At 40.7% G+C, this 20,716-nt stretch overlaps 1 protein-coding gene and 1 long non-coding RNA gene across 2 annotated transcripts; both read left to right on the top strand.

Moving 5' to 3' along the window:
* The first annotated feature begins 3,495 nt into the window (after positions 1-3,495).
* LOC133954782 (uncharacterized) lies at positions 3,496-8,211 on the top strand. Its single transcript, XR_009920820.1, has 2 exons — positions 3,496-3,638; positions 7,246-8,211. It is a non-coding gene; the product is annotated as an uncharacterized LOC133954782 (long non-coding RNA).
* Positions 8,212-11,142: 2,931 nt separating this feature from the next.
* LOC133955734 (neuroepithelial cell-transforming gene 1 protein-like) lies at positions 11,143-20,028 on the top strand. The gene is made up of 12 exons (XM_062390738.1): positions 11,143-11,446; positions 13,015-13,081; positions 13,268-13,327; positions 14,316-14,420; positions 14,517-14,684; positions 14,789-14,851; positions 14,940-15,036; positions 15,114-15,190; positions 16,647-16,904; positions 17,020-17,190; positions 17,307-17,493; positions 18,712-20,028. Exons 1-12 carry the CDS (start codon positions 11,298-11,300, stop codon positions 19,044-19,046), a joined length of 1,737 nt encoding a protein of 578 aa, XP_062246722.1. The 5' UTR covers positions 11,143-11,297; the 3' UTR covers positions 19,047-20,028.
* Positions 20,029-20,716: the final 688 nt, after the last annotated feature.

Below are 20,716 nucleotides of genomic sequence, written 5' to 3'. Positions count from 1 at the left end.
GCGCTCCGAGCATATATTGTGTGGGCGAAAAGAAATTGAAAAGGAAAGAATAGACTAGCATTTAAATGTCTCTGAAGGACACAGCCCTTTGGAATTGGAAGGTGGGTGAATGAATGCACAGAGTTTATTATGAAGGCCAAAATGAAAACAACGGGAAATAAAAAAAAGTGAAGTGGGCGGTTTGTGTTCTTGCCCGGTTTCTCATTCCGCAGAGAAAGAGCCTGTCGCTGTAACCTCATCACCGACTCAGTCGACTCACAGATACCACAACATAATTCACATTACGCTTACATCAAGACAACTGGCTAGCTTGTTTCCTACGCCATGCGTCAGCTATTTCAACTTCATCATCAGATTCAGAACATGTTATAAATTCAAGGACATATTTCTCCTCTGAAGGGAAACTAATCATCTCTTTTTGCTGAAAAGACAATACCACAAAATTACATTTTATCGATCACAACTTTGGCTGCTGAAACAAACAGATCCAACCATTAGAAGAATCACCTGTACTGCATGTTCAACGCGTGGGTTCAGTTCTGTTGCATTTATCTGCTGTTGCAGGAGACTGTGTCTGTCATTATGCAATCCTATCCTTTCCTTGGTGATGCTATAGTGATTGTTGCCAAGGAGGTGTCTTAAACCTGCAGACTTCTTGAGTAGAACTGTTACATAACGCTGCCCGTGTTTGTGTGTCTACGTGTGTGCGTGCGTGTGTGTGTTTTTCTCCTATCACCATGTTACCTTGCTGAACCCAAGAGAGGCACTGCTTGACGTATGATGGGACGTCACCTTAACAATACAACACAGTACAGCACAGGTCATGTTCTCATCTAAATCCATTTCTAATGCACATACAGGAATACAGGAACAATGCTTCTGTATGTGGTTATGTCACTTTTTCAATCTTTTTCAATCTATATAAAATACAAGGCAGAGAGTATGAAAAAATGTCCTTGATACTCTCGGTACATTCTTTTTAATCCATCTATCCCTTATTATGCTGTTCTGTAGCTTCCATCCACAATGTCACGATGGCTTATTCATAATAGTGTCTAATTAAATAAAAATCATATTGATCATGATATACAGACCCACAGAGAAAAACAAGCGTCAGTGCCTATTAAGCCTGAAAGAAAAATCTTGTTTTAAACCTACAGTAGCTGACCTTTTGGACACTATACACATGAGAAACCTATCAGCAAACTTGATTATTTACACATCAAGAAGTTATTGAATATTAAGAATATTAAGGATGTATTTTGCTTCCTCTTGCTCTAGGTCACAACCACAGGGCATTATATAAAACAATGATTAAAAGCCTAATATAAATTGCTATTGCTCCGACATTTCAACATATCTTGAAAACAGCTAGTTGATATCATCTCGAAAGATGTAAGGGCCGTAGAATTGAAAGGTGGCAGAAGGCCGACCCATGATGAACTGCTTCATACATTCAAAGATTTTTTGAGAAAGCTACTAACGGCCTGATGCTGCAGCTGCATGCATGGAAGCTGCAGTAGATACCAGGGAAAGTGGCTCTATTTTTAAGCAAGTAAACTCCCAGCAAACACATTGCATCTTTTTTAGGAAATATTATAGAGCTCCACTCTGAGTCTTCAACTTCTTCTTGTACCGAAGTACAAAAGTCAGCCTATTTTAATTTATCTCTTTGTTCAGTGCAGACTTTGCGGTAAAAAACCGTTCAGCGGGCTGGGTCATGACACCAAGATCTGAACTGAAACCGTCTTGATAAGGCCTGTGTCTGAGGGCTGGTCTTTCAGAATGACTTTAACAGAGACAGAGAAGGAAGAGAAAGAGAGTGAAGTGAGGATTTATTTGTTTTCAGTTTCTCTGTCTGTCATAGCAGAGATGTACTCTGATATAGCAGCAGGTGAGGACTGTGGAGGATAGTCAGGGTGTTGGCTCGGACGTGGAGGCCAGTCACAGGTCCAGAGAGGGATTTCACGATGCGATGGCTGTGGGATCTTCCACTTATCTGGGCTTGGCTAGCTGGCCAGGGAAGGTATCCCGAGCTTCCCCTCCTGAGCCTCTCTTGTTTCCTGCTCGTCCTCTATGATCATGAGCGGTTCTCAGGCCTGATGGTTTATGTAAAACAAAACTTGGTGAGTTCTGTGTCTACCATGGGGTCTCAAGACGGAGACGTATTTGTGTGAGATGTTGGACGGCTGGTTGAAGCAGCAGCAGGTGCGTACGACTCTGCAGGAGGATGGTCAAAGTGTGGATGCAGCTATGAGGTGGGGGGTTCTGGTGAGATCAGGGTGAGAGGTTGACGTGACTCAGCCGTCACAGCCACTTCCTCTGTCACCGTCAGGATGGAGAGATGAGAGGAGGAGAGGCAGTGAATCATGGTATATAACCGGCTGACTCACCATATAAGAACAGATACAGGGAGGGGAAGTGTGTGTCTGTGTATGTGTGTGTGTTTGGACTAGAGCTTTTGTCTTTGACAGGAGCACAATTATTCCATTTACCGTCAAACCAGAGGAATGCATGGTGAGATTCCTGCTCTGTGAGTCGTGCCCTCTCACCTACCATCACCATGCGGATACAATTTCACCCTTCCCTTTCCCGCTCTCTCAGGGGAATCCCCCCCCCCCCCCCCCCCCCCCTCTATGTGGCTGGATTTGGAGGAAGCTACAGAGTTTGTATAAGCCATGTTGTTGTTCTGGTAATGATTGAACTCAAGCCAGTTTAACAAAACCATGTTCCTGTTTTTGTCCACGCACAATTTATTTTTGCTAATTGGAGGAGGTCAGGATTCTAATCCAGGAAATAAATCTGGATGAAGTGGATAAATAGAGTAATTGCTTGTATGTGTTGAGATCAGGGATGCTTTGTCATGCTGAGTGTGTTTGTGTGTATGTGTGTTTGTTTGTGTGTGTCTGTGAGTGTGTGTGTGTATGTGTGTTTGTGTGTGTGCGCGTGCGTGCGTGCATTTGCGTGTGTAGAGAGAGAGAGACGGAATGAGCAATTAATCAACTGACACTGTAAACTTGTACTTGGCCATTTTGATTATAGACTAGGACAATTTTTGGCTCTGACAAGTAAGGGTTAACACTAAACACTTGGTTTTAGAGTTAAAGGTGTGTGTGTGTGTGTGTGTGTGTTTGTTTGGCTGGGTGTGGGTGTGTGTGGTGCGTGTGCGAGTGCGTGTGTATGTGTGTGTGTGTGTGTGTGTGTGTGTGTGTGTGTGTGTGTGTGTGTGTGTGTATGTGGGTGTGAGCTTGTGAGCTTGGGTTGAGTCACAGTTACAATAATGACTCTGGCAAAGAAGTGGACAAACAGCTTGAACTAACTGTAAAGACAGAGAGAGCGAGAGAGAGAGAGAGCAAGAGAGAGAGAGAGAGAGAGAGAGAGAGAGAGAGAGAGAGAGAGAGAGCAGGCGAGCGAGCGAGAGGGGGCTGTGCTTTCAGTGGCATCTCCATCTTATAACTCTGCTACTCAGTGCATCCACACACACACACACACGCATACACACACACACAGGCACTGATATAGAGGCTACAGTATATCAGTTTAGTGCTGTGTGGGTCAGGACTGTCGTTCAGTGGGAGCAGTGAAGTGTTGTGAAGACATCATGTGTCGTGTGGTGGATGATGGATCATCTGCAACAGGTTAGTGTTCATGTTTATCACTGTGCTTGTGTACGTATTAATGTGTTGTTTATTCATTGCTATGAAGACAAAGATGCTGATTTACTTCAGTCCTTTACTCTTTCACAACTCGTGTTCAAGTGCATGTCCCGGGGTGTTACAGAAAGTGACGTAGCAGTTTCACTTTCAGTCTATTTTTGAAACAGTAATCAGTCGCCTGTGGCCCCTGAAAAGAGACTGATCTCTGTCATGTCAGCTGTCAGTCACTAAAAAGTCCAAAACTCAAGACAAGAGAGGCAAGTTTGTGTTGATGAAGGGAAGGAATCCCACCAGCCTAGTTATTTCAGAAGAGTGATCATACAAGGGGCCGCCCTCTCAGTCACTATCTGGTGATTTTACAAGCAGTGACACAAGAATCAGAGAGAACACTCTCCGCCTCTCACTCCTGTCTGTTCTCCCAGACTCAACGTGATGCCACTCACTGGGTCTGAGAGATTGATTTTCAAGTTTAGACATCCTCCCTTGGCACTGAAATCTCTTCTGTAAAAGCGTTTCTTTGTGGGATTTTCACTGTCTTGCTCTCATATGTGAGTGCTGCTTATGTGACTGTCAGGTGACCACACCTGGATCCTGTCCTACATATATATATATATATATATATATATAACAAACTCCCTGCAAACCTCATTCTGTCATTTAAATCCTGCGTGTGATGAAGTCTCCCTTCGTCTACACCGTCACTGATCTCAGACGATAAAGGTCCGGACTCATTAACGTCAGACTGGCAAGTCTCTAAAATCCCCTGGTTACAGCAAATATACTGTAACATCTATTTGACCCTTATTTGACTCAACCAACTCAAATCCTCTTTCTCCTGTTCATTCATCCTCATTCATAACCACCTTCAATGTTTGTGTTTGCTGCCTCTTCAAATTGACAGGTCCAGGAAATGTGTCTGTATATGACTCATCCTTTAAAAGGTTGATTGCTTTAAGTCTTGGTACATGACAAAACGCAGCCTATTGTCTATGATGAGACAAATCTAGGTTTTAGTGATATGGTCATAGATTGTTATATAGGGACTGAGAGATGGACTGAGGCTCTTCAGTCCAGTGTTTCATAGTCTGAGGTAGTTGGAGCTGATAACCTTCATCTGGCCAAAGGCCCACAGCCTTACTGGGTTTCCAATCTTCACCAGCTCCTGTCGATTCCCATTACACTATTACTCTTTTATCGCCTTAAAGCAACAGTTCAATACTCACTACTCTCAATACTCTTTGTCTCAATGAGAAAATCAATATCAGTTTTATATCTGTACGCTTAATTTATATATATGTCTTTAAACTGTAGGTGAAGCCGGGCCAGCAGTTTTCCCTGTTTCCAGTCTTTATGCTAAGATAAGCTAACTGGCTGTTGTTTTATCGAACACACAGACATGAGACGGATTTTCTTTTAACACATTGAGAGCAGGCGCTTGTGAATGATGCAGATGTTTGTTTCTGAAGAAGAATCTCTATGTGAGTCATCACTTATCTTCCCACCTGTTTACCAAATTATATGTGAATTTTGAAAAGTAATTATTTTTATGCCGAACATGGTTTTGCTGACTCGTGCTCTGCCTACCTGCTTGAACTTCAAACCTAAAGAACATACGCTTTCATCCACGTCTTGACGAGCATGAGGCCTTTCTGCCAAGGTGAGCACATGAGAGCACATATTCATGGGGTCACAACTTCTGCTGCCATTAAGCATAATTGCTCCGCCATGCCCCTGTGTGAACTCACTTAAGAATGGCGTGGAGCGTTCGCTGCCGTACTAACATGAAACCTCAACTGCAGACACGCGCCGCCTTGCACGATGAGCTCCTCATCCACGGGTCTCAGCTGACCGCTGCTCCTCGTGGCTGAGTGACCGCTGGCTGACTCACCCTGGATTCTCGGATGCTCGATGACACCAGTTGAAAATAATGGAGAGATGAGAGAAGAATTTATGACTACAGCCTCTGGATGCCTCTTGGCCCCCTGAGGGTCACCAATCTCAGTTAGTCATCATCCCAGTTTGGTGATGCATAGCATTTACCAGCAAACCTGGAGGAGGGTGGAATTTAATTTCCTTTCTCCTGACTCCTCCAGTGTTGGTTTTGTGTGATGTGGTTAGGTTGCAATGCGGCACTTCTTTTCCTTGGATGAAAACATGTATTAATCAGTATCTTCTGTATCTCCGCCTGTTGGGTTTGCATTCATTTAGAGGAGATTTGGCTCATGAACATGGACGGGGAGAGAAAAGGACGTGTGCTGAACAATGTGGAATGAGATAAACCTTCACCTTTTTTCTGCTTCAGCTCAAATGAAGCCATCTGGGAACCAACATGAGTCACAGCTCCTGTGGTACATTATTGTCACACCTGCCAGACCTGATATATTTCCGTTAACAACAGTGTTATTCTATAGCTCAGAACAGCACATTTTAAATGGAATAAACTTTCTATTCTATTATTAAACCACAATGCATCTTTTTATACACATCTTCTGTCAGTCTACCTGCTGCGGTTTCTCTGCGTCATCCCTTAATTTCCTTATCCTGGCACCTTTCCTTTTATGGTCTGATCTCCAACCTAAGGGAGGAGTCATCCTCGTAAGATGATGACATGTTGTCATGACAGTAGCGGAGCAGCGTTCATCCATTTATGCTGTGTTTGGCTTCAATTGTGTATTTCTAACAATGGCTGATGTGGAATCCTGTTACACTGTATGTAGTCTGCTCACACTCTATATATTGTTTAATATACATTATTACTAATCTATTTATACTCTCATAGTTCATTTAGTTTTATTGCATGTTTACCTATTTATTACTTTTACAGATGTGACCAAAGCACATTTAAATGATCCTTATTTGAGGGTGGGTAACATGATACAAAAACAGCCATTCTCCCTCACAGCTTCAGGTAATCTGAAGTTGCTAGTTAACCGAACGTGCATGTGGACTGTGGGACGAGGCCCGAGTAGATGAACAGAAGCAGGATTGACGCCAGCTGAACTGGGCTTCAAACCCTCTTGCGTTAAGACAGAGTTAAGAGTTAGTCATTGAACTTCAGAGGTGTGTGTGGATTTTCTCTTTAGTTTCAGACAGAGCCAGACTAGCTCCTCCTCATCATGTTTCTAGTATCTAAGCAAAGCTAAACAACCACTGGCCATATTTGATATACTCACATGACAGCGGTATCAATCATCCTATGTAACTCTCTGCATGAAGCTGAAATGCATCCCATTATTTCTCAGAATGTCAACATAATACACTAACTCTAATTCTAAAATGTCATCTCATCGAAAATGGCTGCGAGGTATCCTGATGTCATACACTACATCAATATAAAACCTCATATGATTGTTTATGATGTTTTGGATAAGTTTGGACTCTGATCCAGGCTAAGAACCAGGAGACGTGTGTGTGTGTGTGTGTGTGTGTGTGTGTGTGTGTGTGTGTGTGTGTGTGTGTGTGTGTGTGTGTGTGTGTGTGTGTGTGTGTGTGTGTGTGTGTGTGTGTTTGTGTTTGTGCGCGTGTGTGTGTTTGTGACATGTATCTTTAAAAAACATGAGTTTAAATTTCCTTCTCCTTTGGGTCACAGGTTGGGCCCATACGGTCTTTGGTTTGGCCCTGGCTTGCAATGTAACCACGCCCCCTGCTGTTTGTACGTAAAACAGCACATGGAGCAGTGAGAGGAACAAACAGACGACTTCCCTCTTCAGACAACTTTCGACCTACATCTGCATCCAATCAGCAGCCACGAGTCTCACTTATTACACAACATCAGGAGTCACTTCTTCTCCATCCAACAAGTCCTGTGTATATTTGGCCTGATGCACTTTAACGTCTTTAACAACGTGGAGACTTGTTGAGTAAAGGACTGCTCTCAGAAACTGATTTCATCTGGTGACATAGATGTGTGTATCCAGTCTCTAGCACCATATGAAATCAGTGTTTTGGGAGGTGGACTATCAGCAAGTGCAGCGTCTGTACAGGAGTAAAGTCAAACACAACATGGTCTTGTGTAGATGCCTAAAAGTAGGTCACATATGTATAAATTAACGGATTTTCTCCTGCTTCGTTCACTAACTGCTCACAGCTGCTATCGTGCTTTAACCTTTTTTTTTATCCTGCCTGTCTCTCATTTACTCGACATATATAATTATAATGATTCCACTTTTATTCATGAAGGAAATCTCTTTCAATTTATATCACATTAAATGTTATGCACTTTCTAAACTATTTAACTTCTCCTAAAAGTTGGCCACAACTGACCATTAGGAGATAATGGCAAACATAAGGTGCAGAGTCACTTAGACAATAATATCTAAGTTAGTTCAACGTAAGCTTGACTTGGCAGCAAAACTCCTCTGTGTATTGAATTAAGCAACAGTGAATTGTTTTATTTATGAATTATCCTTTCTTCAGTAAGAACAAGCTGCTTTTTCTCAATTCACAAGTTTACTACTTTTCTTTAAAGGCTCATTCTAGGATTTAATTCTGGCAGCTACCATTGCATGATTTTCTTTAATATAATGTTTTTTTGTTACAGCTAAAATGTAAACAATTTTGAGGTAATTTTTTTTTAAACTGAAAGAACCTGTATATGTTGCAATAAAGTTTTTTTCTTTCTTTTTCATGAATATCATCATTATGATAAAATGTTTTTATCACAATAAAGCTTTACCCAGTTTAAGCCCATTCAGTGTCTGACAACTAAAAATGTCTCTCGGATGAGTTTGATATTAATAAAAGTTTGTTCGTCTGTTGGTTTTGAAAACTTATATCTATGTTTCTTCAGAATGAAAGCTCATTCTTGATCTTGTAATCCTTATGCTCAGCACAGCCAGGTCGTGAGATGGATTGAGTAACTGCTCCAGAGCCTTTTAACATGTAACCTGATCTTGAGCAGACTGAGTTTGACCAATTTCCATGACTGTGAATGGTGAAAAGTTGAGATTGAACGTTAACAAGGGAACGCTCCAGAACAATCATTAAATGGACTTTGTGTTAACATGACGTTTAGTCAAATATCATTTCCAAGCTTAGCAATGTTTCAACTTTAACTGCGGACATGAACAGTTCCTGGACACTGGCCAAACATCTGCTGAGGAAGATCATTGCGATTCAAAATTCCAGAAAAGAACTAAATGTACCTTGTGGTGACTTTCTTTTTTCTGCCCTATCCATGTGGGTGAGGGGATTTTTTTTTTATCTCGTCCAGATATAAACTCACATGACTACAGATGTTATGTTTGACTGTGAGTCATAAATTTGAGGGCACAGTGTGTTTTCTTGCCCATGAGGAGCATTTTCAAACTGCCTCCTCCACCCTGACTTTATGAAGACGCTACAGCAATGAGACCAGGCGCCGGATATCACAACACGGACAGATATGGTGATTAAACTGGACCGGGCGCCCTCACTGCGGTGCTGATGATGGGCTCATGAAGGACACGAGAGATTTGAAAGATGGCCGGGTTGTCCTGTAGGGGACCGTCATACAGGTCAGAGGGGTCCCTATAAATCTCATCTGGATCCCTTTATGGAGGTGAAAAGGAAGATTTATTAAACAGCATAAGTCTTCCCTCAGGAGGATGAATCATTCATGAAACGTGCACCAAAGCTTTACTGAAATGAGAATATGCTTTTGAACTTTAAAGCATAAGTCAAATGTAATATGCACGAGATTAAAACAAAGTTACAAACAGGCAGCGTACTGATGCAATATTCATATGGTAACATTCTTTTTTATGTATATTTGTATCCCTGACTCTGAGCACAAACAAGTATATTCAAAGGAGACATTTTACATTATGCTATTATATCTTCTCTGAACTGTAATAAAAAGTTAGTTCTTTTTCTTGCTGTAGTTCTTCAGGCTCGTCCATGAAGAAAGACTGTAAAGACAAATAAGGGGCCTCTGGGGAAATAAGATGTTGCTACCTACAGACACATCATCTGACACCAGCGCCCTCTGCAGTGTAAACTATGAACCACCATGCACATAGCAGCGTGTACATGATTCATCAATGTCAATGAAAAAAGAAGCAGCAAAATTTAAGCAACAAGTAAGATGATTTAGATAGATAATAAGATGGTAATAGTCATCTGTTTAGACATTCAGCTGAACGGAACCATAAACAAACACGATGAATTATAAACACATTAATATCAAGCACAGGCGCGTAGGTATGAAAATATGTACATAAACAACATTTCTTATATTGAGTTGTAGTGTGGGTGTTACTATGTTAAAAACAACAAAGTCGAGTGCAAAGACCATTGATATGGGCAATGTTATCAATAACCAATATAAATAGATAGCATGGCTCTACAGAATGATTGAGTCATTACACTATATTGCATTTCACTAGAAGCCAAGAAACCAACCAGTACTCCTTTAGTAGAATAAAACACAGACTCAGGTTTAAAACAAGTTTGTTGTGTTTGTTAACGTCTGTGGCTTCATTTGATCATATGTGCAACAGTATAGCTAATAAAAGATTTATGACACTATTTATGCGAAAGGTAAATGATACATGGAACGCATTTTATAGTGCATTCATATATAGTCACATTCACCCATTCACACACTAATTCATGCAGCACTGGGTGTAGACCCAGCACTTTTCATATCACACACCATCCGCACACTGCAAGCACAGACGTCAGGGGGTGGTTATCCTCCGTTAGGTGGACGACCTACAGCTTCCCCACAGCCGTTTATATGATACTCAATTAATGCACCCGTTCATTTTCATACAAATTATTTTCTGCGTTTTAATTTTTTATCACATTTACCTCCAGACAGGACATAAAATGAAGGCACTCCTCCCTTTTGGTCAGTACACTTGTGGATGGACACCATACCCATACTTATTGTTTAGTACTTCCCTTCCTCAGGAAACATTGGTTATGTGCATAACCCTATTTTGGGGGGGTTGAACTTTGAAACTTTGAATGGTTGAAATGCCAATTATTTGGAAACTAATTTGATGACTGCATAATTGTTTTAGTAATTCTCAAAGCAGAAATACACAGACTATTGATATTCGCCTTTTTCTACTCGACTTTTACATTTGTCATTTTTGACAGCAAAGTAAATATCTGTTCTGCCGCTAAGTAAATATCTGTTCTGCTGCATCCTGAATAAAGTATCGAGAATTGTGTTTAATCTTTTTTAAATGTTTTGTGTTCACATAAATCTGTTTTGTCCAGATATTGGAAAGAAATGTGTATGTATATTGTGTTGTTCATTGTGTGGTATATAAAGATAAACTGTTATGAATCTGCATGTGAATACAGCGTTTTCATGAAGAAGCTGAATAATGAAGTGACCGTAATAGAACAAGCGTGGTTTCCTTTATTCTGACCCACATTCATAAAGAGGTCCTTTTACAAATATCTCACTGGTCCCTCCCACCTCGCGGTATCACAGCAACGCAGCTCCGAGCTCTCTCCTGATTGGTCCGTTTCCAAGAATCCGCCATATTCAAACTTCCGCCGTGGTGTGTGTCCTGTTGTCATCGATCTTCTGCTTCCCTTTGTACGCGTCGGGACCGGTTCAAACTCGACCGGGCGCCCTGTTTTTCTCGCTTGGTCGCGACTCAACGTTGAAAGAGGTGATTTAAGAACGGGTCCGGTCACAAAATGGAAGAGAACGAGGAAGTGTGCGGAGAAACGGGGAAGAACAAGAAGCTGAAAGTTCGAAGGATGACATCGAGGACGTCCATGTCCAGCGTCCGGAGCGCGGCCGCAGAGGCTTCCCCGCAAACCCTGTGGAGGAACAACAGCAAGAAGTACGTAGAACACGTCTGGGAATATAATTGTGGTTCTTTATTCGGTTATAAAGTTATTTATTGGCGCTCATGTCTGTTTCCTGGTTGGTCCGCGGTGACGGGCTGGCCTGCTGTGTAACTGATAAACGATGCTTTCAAGTGCACCACGGAAAACACACCTTTAACGTTAAATGTGGTGATCTATTTAAATCTATCTTGTTATAAAACTCCTCATAACTATCAGCAATTAACTTAAGGATTGATTGAGAGATTAACTAGCCCTTATTACATTATTTTCATCATCTTTTGGGTTTTCTTCATTCATTGATCAATTATTGTATCTATAAAATGCCACAAATACTCATAGCAGTAGCCCAAAGCCTCTGATGATGCGATCAAATCAGATTTCATGATTATTCTCATTATTTGGTCATCTGCGGATTGTTTACTACAACTGTTCCATTCGTTGTTTGTCTCTAGAATGGACAGAAATAATATAAATGTCTTGAAAAACATGTCATCTGCACGCGGACAAGCAGGAGCCAGAAAAAATCTTACATTAAAACCAAAAAAATCTGCTTTAGAGGCATATTGTATGGTAAATGCATAAGTGTAGATCTACGTATATCAACCAGCATCATCCAACCAGCTCACTGCTGTTTATTCATTCTGGTTCTTTACTGCAACATTCTGGATATTATTGTGTCATTATCTTTAAAATGTTTGTTATAACATCTGCATCATTCAACCTGCTCTGCACTTCTATTTATTCTTGCAGATTTTCAAAAATGCAAACAGTATTCAGATCTGCAGATAGGCCTTTTATTTGTATTGGCTTCAAATGTATGATGGCAAATTGCCAAATATTTACCCTGCCCTCTCTACACTATGAATCCTCAACAAATCACAAGATAAATACAACTGTACTTGTTATATTCATTACTCTCTTGTATCAACCACTCTTTGCTCATTAGTCCGTTATCTCCAGCATTGCTTGAAGGCATGAGCCCAATATGTAGAATGTGTAGGAGTGTGTACAGCTGACCTTGGACTAGAAGACACTGAAACTCTCTGTAGCTTCATTTGTCACCATAACTTACTTTATTTTCCCTGCAGTAGCAGCTAGCAGTCTCAGGCCTTATATGGCTTTAAACACTTATATCCCCCCATCATCATTGAAACATAACAGAAATGGGAATCAAATGGGGTCGTTCATGTTAACAGAAATATTATGCATTCCCTTTAAAAACAGTGATTCTCTTCCACACACAGTGATAAAAAAACAAGATTCTCTCTCTGCGCTTGAATACTCTATGTTGCCTTATATTTTTTGAAACACCTACAAAAAGGGTGTGTGAACTCCTCTGATTGTGTAGCCCATCAACTGGTCACCTGTGACTCCCAAATATAGACTGGGTGTGACTATACTGAGCACCACCCATGCCCTAAGGTGCGCAACTGACGTAAAAGTAACATTAATGTAATTTACCACCAAAATCAATGCTACATGTAGTAAACTTCCAATGTGGCTACAACACTGTCAATGACGTAGATATAAACCTGTTTTCACTGTCTCTCTTTTCTTTCAGACCTCCACTCCAGAGAGGCAGCTCCTTCACCTTTCTTACACCAGGGACACCGTGGGACTTCAGCCTAGTGAGTTGATGTTGAAAACACCATCATGTCCCACTGCAGAGGTCACATTCTCGCGCTGGTATCTGTTTGTGGAGCACATGAAAATAAAACACGACCTGTACTGATACTTGGAACAATATTTTATGTTTGTTTTAGCTCTGATTGCAGCTGTGAACATAATACATGTGTCTTGTTATTTTTCTACAGAAGAGGAAGCGCAAAGAGAAGGACGACGACACGGTCAGTCTGCGGAGCTTCGACCTCAAGGTGAGACCCAGGACAACATGTCCACTGGCTGCAGGTCTCTCCTAGCACAGTCTTGAAAGCTGCACCAACCAGATCTGCTTTAACGCCTCAAACTTTAATCCCTGTGCATGACTCAGGTGCTCGTCTACACAGATAGACATGAGCTCTCTAGTGTGTTATGAGCTCAGGACAATCCCGCTCTCGCTCAGAGTGTCACAACCACTGACAGTCTGAGGAAATAAGAACGGTGAAAGATAATCTGAGCCACACTCGCTCAACATGATCAGTCTGCTAACACTAATAGTCACAAGTTCAGGGTTCAGTTCAGTGCACTGAGTGGTATAATACACTTTTGATTCACCATATATACCTTGCACATTTTTATACTTAAACATTTGTACAGTTTTAAAATTAACTTTTGAGACCAGAGTCAAATAATAGAAGATTTCCTGACCTGTTTAAACCTTTTCTCAGCACTAACTAGACTGACACTCAGCACATAACCTTCACCAAATCCCAAGAGTCCCCTTAAATTAGATGAAGCTGCACCAAATTTCCCTGACTTACTTCTAAAAAAAAAAGAAGAAAAACGTCCTCACTTACTATGTTAAAGAAAGTAATAATACAAAATGCATGGATCCATCGCCTGATCTGGATTCACATTAAAACAAACCACATCCTTTCACCAAGTTTCATGGACGTCCGGTCAGTTGTTTTTGTGTAATCTTGCTTGTAAACAAACAAGCAAACAAACCAAGAAAACAAATAGTTATTGATGAAAACATAATCTAGATGAAGGTAAAAACATACTAGCGAATAAAAATATAGAGGAGAACGTTGATGTGACAGAAAATTGGGAATCTGTTCTCTAAATTAGCAGAGACAATTAAGACAATAGTAAACATAGTTTTATATTAAACATTATGAAGTGAGTCTTTTAGCACCCCTACACTTCACACCTCAATACAATCAAGTTGAACTGAAGAGAGTTTATTTCTTTGATTCCTAGGAACCCAGCAACAAGCGAGTCCGACCTTTGACCAAAGTTTCATCTCTCGTCAACTTGATGTCTCCAAAGAATGGGGCAGTGCGCCGCTTTGGTCAGACCCTCCAGGTACACAGCAGTTACACAGTTCACACTTACAATCACTCAACAAATGGTCTATGGGAATTTAAATGAGTTGAATTTGTTTGTCTGTTTCTTTTCTAGTCAATGTCGTTACGTAGCGATTGCAGATCGCCAGGGATGTCCCGCCAATCCAGCAGCAAGGCAGCAGGTCCCACTCCCACGAAACGGAGGAACAGCACGCTGTGGTCAGAGATGCTGGACGTCCATCAGAAGAGCACGTTCTCCACCAAAGAGATCAAGAGACAAGAGGTTGAGCATTTCAGACTAAAGTGCAGTCTTCTCAAAACTCTAGAAAGTAATAAATGAAATTCTCTCACTCTGGTTTCTCTTGTGTTTTAATGTTCCTTCTCCAGGCAATTTATGAGCTTTACAGGGGGGAGCAGGATCTCATTGAAGATCTCCAACTTGCACGAAAGGTTAGAAGCCTAAAATTTAAACGTACATTTTTTTCTTCTAGTCAAACCATTTCCCCACTGTGACAACTATTTCGTTGTTCATTTTCAGGCGTACCATGATCCGATGCTAAAGCTCTTAATCATGACGAAGGAGGAGCTAGCTCACATATTTGGGGACCTAGACGCATACATCCCCATACATGAGGGTAAGTAATCACCAACCATTATCGTATTTCAATACTAATAAGTGATTCTGACCATGTGTGAACTATCACATCTGCAGATTTACTGATGAAACTGACGGAGGGAACTGGCTCAGATGGAACTGTCGCTCTAATCGGACAGATGGTAATAGACTGGGTATGTATGCTGGCAGATGATAACACTTTCAGAGAATATCTGTGAAGATTCTCTATCAAGGTCATGGAATCATCCGAGGTTGAACATGTGTAGGTAGTCAACTGGACTTGCTTGTGTTTCAAGACAATGTTTCTCCTGTTATCCAAGAGGCTCCTTCGGTTCTTACTGACTATTGAGAGGTTACAGGTATTTAGGTATTAAGGTATTTACCTATGTTGAGAGTTGTCATGTTAAACAGGCCGGTCGTTGAAACCCCCACCAGTTAGGGGGTCAGTTCGAAGTGAAGAAGCCTCTTGGACGAGCGGTAAACGTCTTCAAGAAACACAAGCAAATTCGATGCACATGGCTCCTATTGGATCTTTTTAAGATCTTTTAATGCCACTTACAACACAATTTAATACCAGTGAAATAAAGTAGACTGGAAATAAAACCTGGAGGGACTATACATGTAGTTATTAATTATTATTATAATATTATTTTATTTTGTTCAATAGTTCCCTGCAGTCTGTATATCAATACATTTTCTTTATATGACAAGTTAACTATGCATTATTGCAATTAATGCTTGATTGTTTTCAATTCTTATTGCAGAATTAGAGATTTTTGAGACTTCCCAAATGGGACCGTTTTGGCTATATGTTCAGTGGGGCTGACTGAAACTCCTCTAAGGGATAGACCTGCTGCAGCTTCATCCACCGTCAAAACAATTGTACTTTTTAGTTTAGAGGTATAATTAGTTAAAATGTACTATATCTCTTGACAGCCTGCCGTAACATTCTATTACAATTCTGTAATAAAAGCAAGAAGAAATATTTAGCAAATTAAATTAAAGACTTTTCGAAGGAAACTGAAGTCAGTACTATTTGATTTATTATTCAAGACTATTCAGAAAGTGCAGATACCTTGCCACATAATCTTTAAATGCTTTCAATAATCTATAACAGTGTCACTGCTCTATAAATTCACGCGTTCATGATACATTTTTGTAATTGTTGCAATAGATAAATATTCAGTTTATAAGGTTACATGAACATGAATTACTGAAATGTTGTAAATGTGCAGTTGTTTATAGTTTACATTGTGTGGTTTTCATCTGGAAGTAATGTTAACATGCTGACGTATGTTTAGAGAGATTTTAAGACAACTTTAAGAACTATTCAAGGAACTTTAATCTTCTTTTTACCACAAGCAGCCAACTCATTTCACCTGTGGGTGCTGAGTGTCATTCTGTCTCTATTATTATTATTAATGCCTCTTGCTGCATAATGTATTGAGATATTTTGCACTGTGTTCATTTATAAACGTACTTCTCACAGCGTGATAATGATGAGGATTTATCAAAGAGGGAGAGACGGGACACCCCAGCAACAACCATCACTTCAAAGAGCCGACCCGTGTCTGTGTTGTTGTGAAAGGAGCTATAAACAGTTGGAAACTGATTCTTTTATCTTCTCAGCTGCCTGGTCTGAATGCTTACAAAAACTACTGCAGCAACCAGCTTGCAGCCAAAGCGCTGCTGGACCAGAAGAAGCAGGACAAGCGGGTGCAGGACTTCCTGCAGCGCTGTCTCGAGTCGCCCTTCAGCAGAAAACTTGACTTGTGGAGCTTCCTGGACATCCCACGTTCACGCCTGGTGAAATACCCGCTGCTGCTGCGAGAGATCCTCAGACACACTCCTCCTGATCACCCAGACATCATCAGTCTGGAGAGAGCTGTATGATATATCTGCCTCATACAAATCTCTACTCTCACATATATACGTGTTGTTCCTTATTTTTAGCTATTGGCTTCTTACTGTTTTTGGTCTGTTTTCTGAATTTCTTTTCCAGATTTCCATAATCCAGGAGATTCTGTCCGACATCAATCTGAGAAAGGGGGAGTCTGAGTGTCAGTATTATATTGACAAACTTGTGTATCTGGATGAGAAGCAGAGAGACCCTCTCATAGACAACTGTAAGACCCTACTGTTACACGGGGAGCTGCGGAACAAGAGTGGCTCGGTGAGAATCAGGATGAATCTCTTATCATTTACCACCCACATGCTTTAAAAGTTCTGTCAACATGCTGTATTTTTTCGTCAAAGTCAATTTCACTCTGTCAATGCATCTCTCCACAGAGGCTGCATGTGTTTCTCTTCTCTGAGCTGCTGGTTATGACGCGGCCGGTGACACGTGATGACAAAAGCTGCTTCCAGGTGTATCGACAGCCAATCCCAGTGAGGGACCTGGCTCTGGAAGAAGTGCAGGACGGAGAGATCCGGGTGGCGGGGTCGTTCAGAGGAGCTTTCACCAACACAGAGAAAGGTAGGTTGAGTTTGTGTTACACTCCAAACTTGCGTTGGGGTAGGGTTGTGTTGCCATTTAGAAATTTAGATAGTTTCACAAATTATTTGGCGAAGTTTCTCCTTTTCTTTATTTTGTATCGCTGTAATTTGTTACCATTACTAAATTTGGAGACATGCCATTTTGTGCTCATGGATTTTTTTCTTTGTTGTGACTCTTCATAGATTTAATGAATAAGAGGTCTCACCCGCTCTGTCGGTTTAAACACTTTTTTAAATCATGCCAGTTGAACATGTCCTGATCTGTAAGGGAGGAGTTTCTTTGAGGCTTCACTATTCAGCAGAGCTTAACTTGAACCTTCTCTTTGCTACAACGTCCGATTTGCTGTTGCACAAACAGGCCTGAGCCAATGTAACACAGACGTTAGTGATAATTAACTTTTACAGAAAAGTAAAAACATATTTACCACATCTACCTGTATTACAGCAGCAGCTATGTAGTGGTTTAGTATATTTGTACTTTCTGGAATACAGATTGGGGTTAGGTTGTCTGTGTATCTGGAATCAGTTATATTTCATATTGTTACATTGCACCTGATGATGAAATTGCACAGTTGGATTTTATTGCACTCGGCGGAGTTCTTCAACATCAATTGGATAAAACCTGTTCAGAGACTGGAAGTGAGAGTTTTTAAGGACCTGTAGTGTCTCCCAGAGTGGGGCAGTGGGAAATGCTGAGATGAGTCACTTGAGATGTTTGTGGCCCAACAGCAGGTTGTGCAAAGTCTTTCAAGTTGCCTTTTAATTGCATCAGATCTCCATTATCGGCAGCTTTGTCCGTCTCTGCTATAACTTGCGGGGCAGTGGACATATGAGGAAGGGTTTTCCCCTCCGATGTTTGTGCATAACGTGAATAAGACTTTAATACATTACCCCATCCATGTATAGGATTTGCATCAACTTTGAGTCACGTCAAGTAGATTTTTATCTGCATTTTCATTTGCAGTTATGGTGAAGAAAACATCTGTGATCCCACGTTGCTTAACATCATCAACAATCACAAATGATAACACATCTTTTGTTATTGTTTTGATTGAGAGAGCCCATGTGGCCAAAGTTACATATTGGACATTTAAAGGATAAATGTTAAAGATAATGGATGTAGTTCATGGATTTTATTATCCCTCACAGCCTTAAGAGATATTTTTTAATTGTTTCCTTGCTTACCGTGTCTCTCCAGTGAAAAACATTTTCCGTGTGAGCTCCCTGGATCCCTCCCATGGCCAGTCCCACACCCTGCTTGTCAACGACGTCTACCACAAACAGCAGTGGCTCAATTGTCTGCGCACTGCGATGGCTCAGCAGCAGCGGGAGGTTCCACCGAGGGTTCAGCAGGTTGACGCCATCGGAGCTAAACGCCGCTCTTCCGTCCTCTCAGCCACCATCTGTGACGAAGAGACGGCCGAGAACTGTCCACCCGTCTTGGGCCCTAAACTCAGGCCTCAGACGCTCTCCAAAACAAGACTGGACCAGAAGTTGCGAGGCTCAATGAAGAGGAAGGAGACTGGGGTGTAGACATTTAACCTGGTGGTTCACATATAGGTTCCTCTCAGACCGGCACATGTGACGTCTTTGTCACATGTCACTGAATTATCATGCGACCAATGTTTAGTGCTTTAGCTTCGTCCATGCACTGAAAAAGCCTAGCCAATCCTTTCCGTCCAAATGTAAATGTTTTGTCTTTAAAACTTGTAATTAGCTTTCCAAAAAAAAGGGATACATGCCAGTGTGACTGAAACGTGTTTACATCAGTGAAATGTGTGGAATTAGGGTTTTCTCTATGTACATAACTTTAAAGGTTCAGTGTGTGTGATTTAGGTGAAAGGATCTTTTGGTAGTAACTGAATATAAAATAATCCTAGTGATGTTTTCACTAGTGTGTTTCCTCTAAATTGTACAAATTGTTGTTTTCCTTAACCTAGAATGGGACTTTTTATATTTAAATCAGGAGAGGGTCCTCTGCTGAGGCCACCATGTTTTTTTACAGTTGCCCAAACTGAACAAAGTAAACCTTTTGAGTTTTATGTCCACTGAAGGCTACCAGAAGTTCTCTGTTTAATGTTTGGAAGGGGGGGTTAAGGTGTAGGGTATTTAGCTGCAACATGCAACCACTCACCACTAGATGTCACTCAAATCTACACACTAAACCTTTAAACTATTTTAAACCACTTGTAGCTCTTATTTCATTTTTTCATTCCAGTGTTGACACGTTTATATTTTCTTGTTTTTTTGTGTAAGTAGCCATGTGTGTGTGCAGCTGTCTGTTGTGAGTGTTACCAGGAGGCAGGGACAAATTGTGATGGCCTGAGTTTTTCTGAGAACAAAGCCATTAAACGAGACAACGGTCAAATGTTTGCTCTAAAAAGACAGAAGATAATGAGCAGAACATTGACCATAAAAACATACAACAAAGTTAAAAACATTTCAGAGAGAAAATCAAAAGAACCTAGATGTATTCAGTGGAAAAAAAATAAAATGTGCTTGTACTTAAAATGAATCCTGAGTGTTTGAGTTTTTGTTGTTACAACACATCCTGTGGGTTGTACTCTGACCCCTGAGTCACTTCCCTTCACTGTTGACGGAGCGGTTTGACAGTGTGTCTCAACATGTGTAAAGCAAACAGAAGCTGAGGTGAAAAGTCAAGTTGACTCCTTTATTCTTAATATGGACAAAACAGCATCTATAATGTAGTTTTGTGTAGTTTTATAGTCAAAATGTTAAATAAAAAAATTATATTTTTCCATTTGAAAACATCCTGAAAAAGTCATTTTTAATATTTTCTATCCAGAAGCACACTAGATTCCCACTTTCTACTTTTCCACTGTTTTTATCTAATGCTGATGACTTGTTGATAAATAAGTTTGATCTTCCCCCCAGTTAATCTGTGATTTGAATATATAATTAGATGATGTAGAATCATTTTTATTAACTGTTGATTTTTTTCAAATTATATTTAGTTCTTGGTTAATGGAATATTAGTCAAATATCTATTGTAAAGCCTTTGTTTGTTTGTCAGGAGTTGATGCCTCAAAATTGAAGATTATCCGCTGACACTGGCTGGTGAAGAGGAGATGCAGAATGACTGTTTAAAATCCATAGAGAAAACAAAGGGGCCTCTTGCAAAGTGTCAGCTGGTGAGCAGCTGCAGTATTTCTAGCTCACGGTATCTCACTAACTCTAACAAC

This window comes from Platichthys flesus, chromosome 6 (genome assembly GCF_949316205.1).
Source record: "Platichthys flesus chromosome 6, fPlaFle2.1, whole genome shotgun sequence".
Lineage (NCBI taxonomy): Eukaryota > Metazoa > Chordata > Actinopteri > Pleuronectiformes > Pleuronectidae > Platichthys > Platichthys flesus.
This window is presented reverse-complemented; position numbering and strand designations above follow the sequence as displayed.